The sequence below is a fragment of the Ambystoma mexicanum genome, chromosome 12 (assembly GCF_040938575.1).
Source record: "Ambystoma mexicanum isolate Mex_15411 chromosome 12, UKY_AmexF1_1, whole genome shotgun sequence".
In the NCBI taxonomy this organism is placed as follows: domain Eukaryota; kingdom Metazoa; phylum Chordata; class Amphibia; order Caudata; family Ambystomatidae; genus Ambystoma; species Ambystoma mexicanum.
Window position 1 is genome coordinate 109,568,499 of NC_090936.1, and position 14,697 is coordinate 109,583,195.

Here is a 14,697-nt window from a genome sequence, read left to right on the forward strand (position 1 = left end):
CTGCTCAAGGAAAATTTCTCATCAGGGTTCTTGGGTAACGTACTGACTGGCAAGTGGACTTTTGACCTCCTTTATGCCTTCCTACTGGTCCCTGTCATTCCGCTGGTTCTGAGGAAATTGCGCTTCTTCGGATCCATGATGATCATGATCTCCCTATACCGGACGCGAAGACCATGGTATCCGGAGTTGCTGGTCATGTCCATCTGCCCTCCCTGACGCTTTCCGAAGAGGACCTCAGCAGCCTGATCCTTCATGCTGGTCTACTGAGAGGCTGAGATACAAGGAGTGGTACTTGTACGACATCCTCGATGTGCTCCTTTCAGCTCTGAGGCCTGCTACAAAATCCATTTATGGCTGCAGGTGGTGTAAATGTTTTGTTTGGTACCGGGAAAGGGACCTGGATCCTTTGTCCTTTTCCCTGTCCCGTGTGCTGGATTTTCGACTTTTGCTTGGCCCATGCAGGCCTGCAGATTGGCACTGTGAAGGGTTGCTGCACTGCTATTTAAGTGTTCAAGAAGTTCCCAGAACATGGCTTGTTTTTCACAATCCCCACTGTTATGCAGTCATTGAGGGGCTTGTGTAACCCGTTTCCCGCCTGCCAGTTTGTGGGTCCAACGTGGGATTTTGATTTAGTTTTAACATTTCTTATGGGTGCTCCGTTTGAGCCCCCTCATTCATTCCTTTTCTCTTAGATTGATCACCCTTAAGGTGATTTTCTTGGCTGCCATCCTTCTCGCGTGTCGGGTGAGTGAGTTCCAGGCATTGATTGTTTTACCTCCCCATTTGTTTTTTTGCAAAGAGAAGGTGACATTGAGAGTGAGGACCTCCTGTCTGCCGAAGATGTTCTCAGATTTCCATTTCTCTCAGAAGATCCATTTTCCAGTGTTCTTTTCTCAGTCTCACCCTTCCAAGGCAGAGTAATGATTCCATCAGCTTGATCCGGTACGGGCCCTTAAGTTGTATGTCACTCGTAGTAAAGAGGCTTGGAAGGATGACCAACTTTTTGTTGGTTATGCTGGTGCTCATGCTGGAAGGACTGTGACCAAACAGACCCTGTCCACGTGGATCATTCTCCGCATCTCAGAATGCTCGGATATGGCTGGGAAGGCTGTACCTGAGGATCACACAGCTCATTCTACCAGACGAGTGGCTGCTACCTCTGCCCTACAAAGTGGAGTCCTTGTCAAGGACATTTGCCAGGCAGCTACATGGGCATCACTGCACACGTTTGCTAAGCATTACTGCATGGATTCCCTTGCAAGCCAGGAAGCCCATTTTGTTAGGGCAGTACTCCAGAGTTTTCTGGTTTAGGTGGTGTCCTTGCTTCCTCCCTCCTCCAGATTTACGTACTGCTTTGGGAGTCTATCATAGATGAGGAATCTGTGGTAGGAAATAATCCATTAGAAGAACAAATGACTTACCTCTCTGTAATGTTCTTTCTGATGGTTGTTCCTGCCACGGATTCCTCATTGCCCTCCCAACCTGCCCCTCTTGTTCGAAGCTGGTACACCATCTTGTTCAAAGCTAGTACACCAAGGGTACTACAGAGCCTCGGTTTCAGAGTGCTAGGGAAAAAGGGTGGAACTGAGGTCATGGGGTACTGCGCAGCTAAATATGCTGGCCCTGACGTCCTGTCCAGCGCGGGGGGCATAGGGGCGTCAGGCGGAACCGACACAGACCTGCACTGCGCCCACTTGTGGTGGAAAGTTTCCAGAGAACAGCTGCGCTGCGGATAAGGATATCATAGATGAGGAATCTGTGACGGGAACATCCATCAGAAAGAACATCACTGTGAGGTCAGTAATTTGTTCATGGGTAACAGTTGGACTAAATGAAGATTGAAGGCAAGGTTTTAGTGGGCAGGAATGGATAAAATGGGGGAGGGAAGAGGTGGTGGCATGTGTGTACCGTGTGTAATAAGTGAGAATTGGGTCAAAACACAAACCCAGCAGGTGGTAAATGTTGAAGTGCCAGCTTAAAGCTGTGAGAAAGTTGCAATAGATTTTATGGGTTCAATGGGAAAGCTATATCCGGAGAATCCGTTTTGAAATTGTACTGATAGATTATGCATTATGCATCGAAATGCTTTGAATTGGGCGTTGGGACAGTTTTTCTGAAGTCCAACAAAGGGCTTAGTAAAACCATTCAACAGAGATAGTACAAGACTCCACTCTTTGTATAAGGCTGTACCACCTACATATATTATAAATGCAAGTAGGCCAAGTTAAGTCTTGGGGTAAGTTCTGGTCATAGAGTCCTAAACAAAACACACCACTATGCTTGAAGGTACGCAGACCAAAGTATAAAACCTTATTCAGAATACAGAACAATACTAGGGAAGTCAAACCCTATCATACTCATTCAGTATAGGTCACACCTATTCTTGGGGATTAAAAACCATTAGTTAATTTTAGATTACTTTACAGTAAAACAAGGGTAGTAGATCCTGTCGGCTATGCAGTGACACTCAAAGTAATGACATAGTAAACCAGTCCTATTACCAGGATACTTTTCTGAATAGTGGAACACAGATTCAAGGAACAGTGACTACTTTGAGGATAACATAGTTATTCTATTTGAGCAACACCTTTTTAGTGTAATATACAATTAGTTACTTTTCAGCTCAGTGTAACAGTCTAATGTAAGCAAAAACCTTTTACACTAATTTAGGATGCGCCTGACAGACCAAGGTCAGCTACACCATTGTTACAGTTGCTTTTCAGATCAGTGCAACACAGATTGAGGTAAGCAATAACTCTTTAACTTATTGTAGGATGGCACACAGCTACCTCCAGGCAAGTGCAGCCTATATACTTTTTAAAGGGCTATCTGCAACTTAAAGTTAAGTATAACCTAGGGCAGACTTATTCTGAATAGGCTAACAGCAAGTCTGGGAAAGCAAGACCCAAATGGGGACACTCATACATTTATATCCTAACAGAATTAGTAAAGTGAAACCAACAGCACTACTTTGGGGGAAGAGGCACAACTAATTCACAGGTGAGTAAATTCACGGAATATATACTGTGAAAGACTAGAGGGTGTTTCACACCCTAATCCCTGGGTTTCCTGTACTCGTGTGGCCAGGGAAAGGCCATCGTTTTTGGATCCCGACCCTCGAGGTGGACAAGCGAAGGAGGATCCTCGGAGTGGGGGAGGAGCACCTGATGGTGAGACATGGTATCGCCTTTTTTTTCCACAACCCATCTAACCCCTATCCGTGCTTATTTTATGGGAAACTACATCTCCAATAATTCCTCTCCACCTCACCTTTACAACACTACTGAGCCAAGTAAGATGAGGAATGAGGCCCAGAAGATTACCTCTACTGACTTGCAATGGCTCTGTCTCTTTAACGAGACCAGGCAGAGTCAGGCACGTAATCCTAACTACACACACCTGCCACTCATTAACACTCCCTATCAGGATAAAAGGAGGCACAGACAGACACACTCTGAGCGAGGCTGGGTACGAGAAGGAGCATCTCTTTCAGGGCCGATGCGAACCAGGCTATGGAAGTTTAAAGGCCAAGGGGCTGATCGGAGACTGTGAAAAACGAGAGCCAGGCGGAGGGGAGACTATGATAAACTGTGATACGGTAAGGTGAAATAGAAGCAGGCTCGAGCCCAGCAGAGGGAAGTTTGCGTTAGATTGTGGCAAATTAAAAGTCAAGAATAGAACAGTGTGTTTGAGAAGTCGGACGAAGCCTAAGACTGTCAAAAGTTTGAAGCCCTAGCCTGAACTGTTGAATTGTACGAGTATGCCAGAGTGTGCAAGACTGATAGAACTGTGCCATCCACCTATCCCTTTTAAGAAACTCTTGAGACCACGTGCTGCTGAACATGGGGAAGGGAGTTGTTATTGAAGCCATTCTGACATTTCTTTTAAGACACCATTTTTCCTTGTGTATTCCCTCAACACATTTGTCAATTGAGAAGGCGGGCAAGGTTAAGACAGAATTATTTAGTTATCCAGTCCTTACCTATTCAATTGCATGCGTTCACTCGAAGGCAGAAGAGGGACCCTAGGGGTCTAGGTGCCAGCTGTTGGCAGGGTGAGATAGGCTTCTGTTGCAAACAAGACTTCCTGTGGAAGACTGTTTAAACAAGTAAGTAGTTCACTTTAAAGTTTGTTATGGTCCGGGGACTTAAGAACTAGGTGGATTCCAGTAGTAGGCCTGGGTGAACTGGATAAGTGGCCTGCCAATCTCAGAAAACAACCCAAAAGCTTTACAGAAGTCACAAAGGCTTAAGGTAAGTAAACACCCCAGCCAACACAGTACCTCGGCACAGAAGAAGAGTTGCAGCAGGAAGACTTCGGGATCTGCAGCCAAAAACCTAGTCAATGGATTCCTTTGTCAAGAAGATGAAAGAAAGGACTTTGAAAGGGATTTCCCAGCAAGGCTCAACGACGAAGGCTCCAGGCAAGAGTTTCCTCGTGACTGGATGCAGCTCTGTGGATTTGGCACCCTATTCAGGAGCCAGAAGAAGACTGAATATCACTGGTCAGATTCACGTCACTTGCAAAGTCCAGCACTCTGATGAGGCAACATTTCGGACCCATTGGGTTCACATCTCTGAAGGTCCAGCAGGATGCCCACAAAGATCCAGCAAGATTCGGAAGACCATGCATCGTACAATGGCTCAAGGTCCCTGGTATTGGGCTATTGCAGCCCTGCAAGGTCGCAGCATGATGTGGGATGTCTCAAAATGCAGGTCTTCTTGAGCCTAGTGGATCTGAACAGGCTCTGGGTCAGGGTTGTCCTTTTCAGGATCGCCAGGACGTTTCAAAGGAAGGGTAACAGCAGGGTCCGATTACACAGCAGGCTCTTCGGTCGCTGGAAATCACTACAGCTGATGTTTCTTCATCTTCCTCTTAGGTTTCAGCTCCAGTGGTCGACTACCTCTTCAACTTCCAGGATCGGACTTCTAGGCAGGAGTTCGGCTGGAAGACAAAGGGCTGCACAGTTTTGGACTCATCCCTCGCTTCCTGCCTTAACACACACTCTGGAGCCGGAGCGGGCTTGGCCAAGGTCTGCTGCCGAAGATAAAATTGACACAAAGGAATTTCCTGCCCTGGAGGTCAGGGAAAGGAACAAGATACACCAAAATGGTGAAAAAAGAAGATTGGCCATTTTGGTCAATTGAGCACCCATGGCTGACTTTACCGGGGGCTGCGGAAACTGCCCACAATAAAGGTACACCAAATTAGTGAAAAGGTTCACTGCCACCAGCCACTAAACGAAAACTTGTCCCTGTAACAGAAATGTTACAATGAGAAAGGGGATACATTATATCTCCCCATTACTCCACATAAGGTGGGGGGGTGCTGGTCTCACCTAATTTAAGATTAAAAGGGATCCAAAGATCCTTTTTACCCTTGGGAACTGTAGTTCCCATAAGGTTATCCAAAGAAAGTTAAAAGGGGAGCCCCAAAGGCAACCCAGCAACAATAGGCAGTATGTGCCAAAAGTTGTCAGAGGATAACATTAAAGACACTATGGGAGAGTCTTAAAAATGACACTCATGTAAAGAGTAAAAGACTCAGAGTGTGGAAAAAAGTTCCCACTCACTGAGTTATAGGGACAAATAATCTAAAAGTCAAGCAAAATGTTCTGGGGTTGACACAGGTCAGGAAGATTTATCATTGATATGAAAAACTTAACTAAAATGGGGTTTTGTTGACAACATGACGAGAAAGGTGATTGATGTCATGGAAAATATATTTGTAAGAAAACGATATCCTAAAATGTTTGTGTCAGAGAACGGTGTACAGTTGCTGTTGAACGAGATGCAAAAGTACCTAGTTGAGCATGGAATTGCGCTATACAATCCATGAGCCAACTGATTAGTAGTAGGGCGAATAAATAGAATAATTTAATTATATATATAATTGGCGTATGCAATTGGAATGGATTGGAGAAGGCTAGTGTAGATTATGGTGTGGAGGAGTGGCAACATTTGAGAAAATAAGAGGGCGACAAATGAGATAGAAGGTGGACCCACATTGGATGATATTGGGGGTAAATAGTGAGAGAGAGAAAGAGTAGAAATATTATTGGCAGGTATGTGAGTGGAGAAGATGGAGATGGTAGGAGGCGTGTGGGAAAACCAGTGAGTGTCGGAGACATAGTGAGAGTGAAGAAACTGTTCAAGGTACCGAAATGATGTTCATGGTATTGCGATCCCATTGAAGTAAAAGTGGTAGGGTAGAGACCTATTGGGAGAGCGGTTGGGAAGAAATGGAGTAAAGATTGTGTTGCAGTATTGTGGAATAAGGAAGCTGCAAGGCTTGCTTCTAAAGAAGCAGGCAACAATAAAGATGGGTATATGGAAGATAAATGGTGGAGAATAGGAATGTACAAAGTGGTACCAATGTGCGAGAGGAAACACATTGGAACGATAGAAGTAAACAAGACTTGGTAAACAAGCATGTTGAGGAACCTGTTAAACTAGGAAACAAACATTTTGAGGAAGGGGATGCATCACATGAGCAGGTGAATGCACCTGAGGGAGAACTGGAATTAGTCATTGGTCAGGTGTTGTTGAAAGAGCCATGTTTTGAGGGATTTGCAAAATTGGAGAATTGTAGGGGAATTCTGAGTCAACCCCGGGATAGAGTTCCACAGGGTGGGTGCATGAAAAAAGGATTGTTTGCAAGTCTTCTCTTTGCAGACAAGTTGTGATTCAAGCCAGTCGGCCGATTAGCTGTGCGAGGAGCATGTGCCACCAGAGGTTTGGAGCTTAGCCACCAGGTACGCTGGTGTGCTACTCGTGAGTGCTTTGTAGATGATATATGCAGTCTTGAACAGTATCCTGGCTTAGAGTGGAAGCCAATGTAGTTTGCATAGGATGGGGGTAATTCGGTCAAATTTCCATGCTTGCGTAATAAGACGTGCTGCAGCATGGTGAACTTCTTTTAGGGGAGCCAAGTGCGCAGCTGGGAGCCCTGTCAGGAGAGCATTTCCCCCCATCGATGTGCGAGACCACTAGGGCCTGCACTGCGGTCCGGAAGTCCTGTGGCGCGGGATGAAGGGTTTGATTTTTCAAAGGGTAGATATTCTGAGCCAGGCTATTTAGGCCTTCTTGGCGATCAATTGTGAGGCCTAAGGATTTTGCTGAGTCTGAGAGTTGTGGATCAAATACTTGTAGGTGCACATCATTGTGCCATTGTTGGAAAAGTTGTTTTTTAGCAGGTGGACCAATGAGGACAAATTCAGTCTTGAATGGGTTTAATTTGAGGTAGGCAGTCGACATCAAGGACAGGATGATGGCTAGGTAATTGCAGAGAAAAATTATGTCCTGCACACTATTTACTCTAATCTACAACTGAGTATCGTCTGTGTATTGGTGGATGTCTATATCGGGATCTTTGAGGAGATTGCCCAGAGGCTCCATATAAAGGCTGAAAAGGCTGAAAAGGATTGGTGAGATCCTGCGGGTCTCTGCAGGAGACTTGGAGTCAGTTAGAATGCAACAAGTTCCTCTGGACAGCCTGGTGTCTGCCTGAGAGAGAGGAGGTAAACCAATTCAGGAAAGTGGCAGAGAATCCCGTCCTGTCAGCAAGGAGGGGAGAGAAGGATGCAGTGGTTGACGGTGTCGAATGCAGCTCAGAGGTCAAGGAGGATGTGGAGGCATGAGTCACCCTTATCTATGATTTTGAGAGCATCATCCACCACCTGGAGGGTGGCTGTCTCAATGCTACACTTTGGGCGGAACCCTGATTGATTGTCATTTAGGATGTGGAGTTGTTCGATTCTGGCGAGTAGTTATGTAGCAACTACTTTTTCCAAGATTTTTCAAATAAACGTGAGGTTCGTAATGGGCCTGTAGTTGGCCAGGTAATCTGGATCTAGGGTTGTTTTTTTCAAACGAGGTCAAACATGACCAATCTTGAGGGTATTCGGGAATTATCCTTCTGCGGGGGAGGCATTTATGATGCTGAGGGAGTGCATTGAGTGCCAAGCCCATCAATTGTTTAATGATGGAGGCCTGATTATATCATCAGAGGAAGAATTAAGTTTGAGGGAGGCAATCATTTTTAGATCTGAGGGGGAAGAGAGGAGAGAATTCGGTCCAGTGCGCGTGCAGGAGTACAGGGAATGCTAATGATGTGAGAGGTTGAGTCGATGGTCTCTCCGATTTGTCTATTTATTCAATAAAAAATGTGTTGATTCTGTTGCATTTTTCCTGAGTTGCTGGTACCTCGAGCTCGGGTGAGGGTTTGGTACAATGCTTACCTACTTCAAAGAGGAATTTGCTCCTGTCAGGCTGCCGCAATGGTGCTGGAGTATTAAGCCGCTTTTGCCTAGGTAATCGGAATCCTACGGTTTGCACGCAGGGATTTGTGGTTGGTGAGATCTCCTGAGTTATGGGTTTTGCGCCACCGTTTCTCTAGGGCTCTGAGTCAGCATTTGTTGGAGGCTACCTCAAGGGTGTACCATGGGACAGATGGTGTGGTCTTCACCTAGCTGGATGTTAGGGGGAGCAGGAGTGTCCACCAGTTTCATAGCAGAGTTGCTGAATAATTCCAGGTGCCCCATAACATTCCCTGAGGTGGGGAAGTCTGCAAAATGTGCTCCTAGCTCATTGCCCAGGAAGGTTTTGAATGAGGGGAGTTGTTTAAGCCCAACTATTGTGATCCATAGGTTTCTAATAAAGGGATGGCGGTATGGTCAGACCAGTCAAGTGAGATAGTGTCTGTACATGTGATGCAGGGTGATGATGTGAAGACTAAGCGTAGGGTGTTGCCTTTGTTGTGCATGGGGGAGAGCACAATTTGTTTAAGATCCATGGAAGTGGCCAGTAGGAAATGCGTGCTTCAAGGGTGATTGTCAGCTTATGTTGATGTTAAAATCAATGAGAAAATACATTACCTGAATGTGCCAATTTAGCATATAAGAGTAAGTTGGAGATGTCTGCAATGAGTCACTCCTGTGAAGTGGTCTGTAGATGAGGTGGAAGGTGATGGATTTCTTGTGCGATAGAGGGAACTGGCAGGCGAGTGATTCAAATGAGGTTGTTCTGGGTGAGGGAATGATGGCGCATGACCAATCACTCCTGTGGAGGATTGTCACTCACCTCCTGCCCTTCCTGGCCGGTCTGTATGTTGGATGCAGTAGCCTTGGGGTAGAAGGACGTCAAAGACATGGGGAGGATTGAGTAAACCATGTTTCTGATGCTTGTGAATCTGCTTAGAATCAAATTGGGTAAACCATGTTTCAGCGATGAACAGGGCACCAAGGTTTTTGTACGAGATGCGGTCAGCGATCTCTGGAGCGTGAGTGACTACTGAGCATATGTTGATCAACCTAAGAAGGCATGTGCATGTGGTCCGTGCAAGTTGGATGGGGGCAAGGGCAATATTGATGAGTTTGCTAGGGTAGCTTGCTGGGGCTTCCAAGGGCACTTGGCCATTTGAACCCTATTTAGAGTGGGGATGGGCTGTGGAGGGAGGAGTGACATGGTGATGTCTTTCGGTGAATAGCAGTAGTACTAATTAGTTTGTAGGTGACATGCAGGATAGCGGATCAGACCCGAACAGGCACACACAGGTGAGGTCCTTGTCTTAACACGTTCTTTGAGGAGGACGCTGGCAATGAGGGTGCCTGAGGAGGACTAATTAAATAGGTGTTGGGCAGAGCAATTGAACGGCAGGGCCTGGTCTCGTGACCAGTTGTCTACTCAATTCTGTCTGGAGCTAGCCTACAGTCCTTAAGTATAGGCTTGGAAGGCGTGAAAACAGGTGCTGGGTGGAGCAACTGAGTGGCATATAATATAGTAGGTAGTTATAGCACATGGTAACATTCTCTTTGTTCCAATTGAATGTCATGCGCAGGCTGTCAGTTGATGTTGGCTGTTGGTTGCTCCGCTGGTGAATGCTGCTGGGGTGACTATATTATAGAATATACTTGTACTTAATTAAGGAAATGCGTCCTAAGGATTATTACATAATCCTTCCACCAGCGCCTGCACAGTTTTCTTGCTCCTTTTCCTAGACCGATCTTCACAGACTTCTCTATGCTGCAACTGGTCTCGCCCTCAGTGTCAGCTAACCTGATCTTTCATTCTTCCAGCTTCGTTTCATTGCGGATACTCCGGTCAACCTTCCTCCTCTGGTAGTGATACCTGCACAGGAGAAAATAAAAAATCTCCCCACAATGTGTGCTGCCACCGGAAAGGTCTGGGTAGCACTCAGCGGCTTTGCAAATATCTCAAGACGGCGCACAGTGAAGAATGACTCCATCATGCAGAGCTATATATGCAGTTGCGCACTAGCCCTGCTGGGGGAGGTTCATGCTCAAGGCCTTTAGTGCCTCCTCCCACGTGCCAATAGCCCACGTCTGGGGACAGAATGTGTCTTACTGGCTTGCGTTTTTGCACTCACATAGGACAATTTTAGTTAACTCTGTGCTCTGCCTTCACATTTCAGTTCATAGTGTAAATGTTTGAAACAAAAGCACTTTATTTTCTAAAGTCTTTCCTGTGTTTTGACTTCTAGCACATGTTGAAAGAAGATGAAATGTTCAAAGACCTTTCTACTCGTTCTCCAAGTGCAAGTATCACAGACGATGACTCAAACGTGTGACGGTGAAGATGGAAGGAGGCCCAGAGAATGTGTTACAATGTGTTACAGTACCAATGTGTTTGATGGGAAAACCCTGTCGATGGCTTTTGCTTCTGTTTGTTAGAAGTGCTACGGAAAGAATAATGGAAAGTGCCTATTTTAAAGTTATGAAACCGAACCTAGTGGAAGCTATTTTGTTTACTATTCTCAGCGTACAAAAATGTGTATTTTTGTCATTTCTTCATACTCAAATCCTCAAAGGAGCATTCAAGTGTTTCAAAGTGCATCAATGCCAAGTGCATTAATTGGGTTGTGCAAGAATATTTTAAACCAGTATTCTACATGCTGCACGTTCTGTTAGTGCAGCTACTTGTTGCACTAACTTGTTACTTCGTAAAAAGGCAACACTGCACGTGGACTTGTATTGAGAGCTCTGTTAGGCCACTCTTATATTTTGCCTTTTTTTATACATTTTTGTTCTTGTAGTCAGAATTTTATGAAATAGGACAATGAAGGGTTTACTTTTATAGACTTCCCAGTTGGTACACCAGCTAGTTACTGAAATTGTCCTACTGACCTTTTTGACAGTTTGGTTTCTTTTTTCTATAACGTTGTTGATTTTGTGTTAAAGATGAGAACATTTTAGTATTACTGTTCTAGAACCTTTGCTTATTTAGGGAGAAGATGTATATTGATTGACTGAAGAGGCTGTGAGGCCTACAGTCACAGCGGTCAAGGAAGCCAGTGATGGTCCCTTTGATACAATAAGATGTTTCTGAAAGCGGAGGTGCTTTTAACAGACAGTCTAAATCCGTTTGTTAAAATGTTTCTTGGATGAACAAAATACAGTGGACATTGCTAAGAGTAAGGAATGTTGAACATTTTGACTATGATTCACATAAATAGAACAATAGCAACTTGTACAGTTCTCAAGACCGAATTGCGTTTGGGTGTTCTGACATACCCCGCTAATTTTAGACCTGCCCTAAATTGTGAGCTTAGACTACCACTTTTTGTGATTTGCAAGATGTTGAATGCTGCAAGTACTGTGCATCTAATAACCAATGAATTGCCAAACTGTTCCGAACTTTTGAAAATATTTAAATTCAGCAGAGAAACTCAAGCTTGCCATATGCAACATGTTGGTGGGGACATCAACATATTTGTTGGAAATAATGTCTCCTGTGCCTATTGTATGGTATAACCAACTTTGCTACTGTTTGAACACCAAACTTTGTCTTTCTTTTTTATTCTACTTTTCATTTGAGGCCAGTGTGTTCTTCAAATGAAATTTGTGCACAACTATTCAATGGCCCATCTGAGTTATTTTGTTCCAACTCCACATGACCTATTTTACAAACAGGAATGCACTGAGTAAGCATCTGAAAATAACTGTACCTCAAATGTGTGGTTTACCAAACGTTGACAAGAGAAAAGATGCTGGTTCACAAAGGACAATGCCATTTGCATCTTCTCATTCAGCAAAGGCCATTGAGAGACTAAATCTGCATTTGGAACTCTAATTCATACGTCGGGGGTCAATTGAAAGAAATATTATAATGTGAAAGACATACATCACTCGATTTGTGTCTCTAGGTCATTATTTCTTGCAGTGTGTAAACCTTGTGGGTATTACCTGAAAAGTTTTTAGAGAGCAGATGGACTGTTCACACAGCCAAAATCCTTTTTTCTGTTTGGTGAAGACTGTTTCAGTTTCTGCTGTAATGTTCCCAGCAGCAAAACACATCGCTAGAAATCAAGTCCATGTTCATCCGCACAGGTGGAACACTTCATATAGACTTTGAACGTATTGGCGACTGAGGGTAAGCCTTCCACAGACTTGTAAAAGTAATACTAAATTAATTTCCCTCTTGCATATACCGGATAAGAAATAAGGTAGCATTTTTACATTTTCATAAATGCTTTAAATTGTGCCAAAGTGGAAACTGTCTCTAAATCACTACATTGATCTTAATGACAAACCTGCAAAGATTGTATTCACAGATTACATGTTAACGTTAGGCTTTTGCACTCAAGTAAGCATTGTTTCCCACAGAAGTCTTTGCTTTAACATCTAATTATACTTTTCACTAGATCCAAAGGTGTTCCCAATTTTCAAAATGTTGAATGTGTTATGTTACAATAAACAATTATGTAGTATATTTCCTTTAAATATTGCCACCTATGAATAATATTGGGGTGGTGCAGCCACCTATCAACCCCTGGCTACTGTACACCCTTAGGATACAGGACTAGTGTGGTTGGTATTGTGCAATGTCCTGGACATCATCATTTCCATGTGATCTCTGTTTATAACACTGAATTTGGACTATGATCCTGATGTAAACCTAGATAAGTCTGTCTAGCCAAAGTTTTTTTTATATATATATATACACACACGTATAAACACATATTTATAAATGCACATATATTTTTATCTTATTTGTATATTGCTAATAGAAAAATGAAGCCAACTTTGACTCCTTTGCTGTGGTGTACATATATCGTATCATGTCTGATGTACACCCTGCTGCTAACTTTTATTTTACATTACTTATCATTTGGTCTTTGCCTTTACTTGCTCCCTGTGTCAGGGGGATGAATCTGGTCATCAAGGCTCAGTGATTTGCATATTTTATCTCTGGCTATACGTTTCAAATCAAATACACAGGTTTAGATATTGGTGTGTTCCAAAAGTTTACAACTATTTTGCAACACAAAGTATTCCCATTAGTTTATTTACAGCCCACTGCAGAGTCAAATGTTGCACAGTCAGATTCCATAATCTAGTATCATGCAAAGCATAAACATCTGCCTTGCACTGACTGCTACTTTGCACCAACTGCTTTCGGTAAATCCCAATTGTTTCAAGGGAGGGCACCGAGAACTTCAGTCCCATATTTGTTTTGTCTAATATCACTATATTTGTTCATCTGCACATTTATGCGCACCTATTTTTGTAGACACGGATGGGAGTTTTGAAGTTAAGATGTAAAATAATATTGATGTGGTCTCATTTATGCTACATTTTATGCTTTGGGGTGTTCGGATACGCCACTCTAGGGCCACCAACATTGCAACCCGAAGGTGCTGCCTCTTGTAATTGGATAAGCAGCATTTGGAAATGTAATGTACATATCCCTGTGTTCTTTATAAACTATAGTTAATATATCGGCAATGGAAATGCAGCTGCCATTTAAAACATTTCCATGTATTGCGAAGGATGCCTGTTGACTTCAGCCCATGAAAAAGGAGATGGCTTTCAAAACTTTGTAGTTGAACAATGTATATTGGTTTGCCAACTCTCTGCTGTTGCTGAAGGATGTGTGCTGTTCAAGGTTATGTTCTGTAGGTACCAGTGAATGGAAATGTTTTTTAATTACCTGAAGAACTGACATAAATATGTAAGAAATGTAGCCATCCAGTATGATAGTCGTATTTTAACACCACATGGAAACCTATGTAAAACATGCACTATTTTCCAGAATTTATGGTACTTGAGGAAAATGTCATATTAAAATGTAGCACAATGGTGACCACCTTTCCTCCCTTTTCTCATACAAATATGTAGATTAAAGCTCAGAAGGAGCACCCTCAAGGAAATTGAACATCTGTGATCTATGTTGTACTTCAAATACCTTGATGTTTCATCCAGAGGTTACTTTTTAGGATTGGCGAGTATGTCCTAGAAAGCCTTTCATATTGAACATCAGTAAACTGTCACAATAGCTGTATGATGTTTAATTTTATTTGTACAGGGAAATACATTAGATATGTTTTCCATTTGAAAAAAATAAAATGTATTTGAAAAACAGAACTTGCATGGGATTCATAATCTTACTCCATTTTGGTTAGAATCTTTGTTCTGAAAAGAAATCTCACAAGTTAAAAACACTTGGTTTCATGTGCACATCAACTATTTTCTTTTAATTTTTTTCAGGTGGGACATGATTATTTTCACGTAAGTACCTTTGTGTGCAAAAACCAAATGTAAATGCATTGATATACGAGATTCCTTCCACAGATCTACAATAATTGAGCCTTTTCATCTTTTCTTTAAAACAATGCACCACTTAACCATGAGTCTGCAACCTATGGTGCTCTGGATAACTCCCATGATCCCTCACCATT

The 14,697-nt window shown here is 43.2% G+C and overlaps 1 protein-coding gene across 17 annotated transcripts in view; it reads left to right on the forward strand.

Annotated features, from left to right (window-relative positions):
- The window catches only part of PPFIBP1 (PPFIA binding protein 1), a 1,584,927-nt gene extending 1,570,544 nt beyond the window's left edge, over positions 1 to 14,383 (forward strand). For all 17 annotated transcript variants that reach the window (XM_069628106.1, XM_069628107.1, XM_069628105.1 and 14 more), the window contains one exon: positions 10,501 to 14,383. In XM_069628106.1, the coding sequence (XP_069484207.1) occupies positions 10,501 to 10,587 (87 nt within the window). In that variant the 3' untranslated portion in view covers positions 10,588 to 14,383. The remainder of the gene's footprint in view (positions 1 to 10,500) is intronic.
- The last annotated feature ends 314 nt before the right edge of the window (positions 14,384 to 14,697 follow it).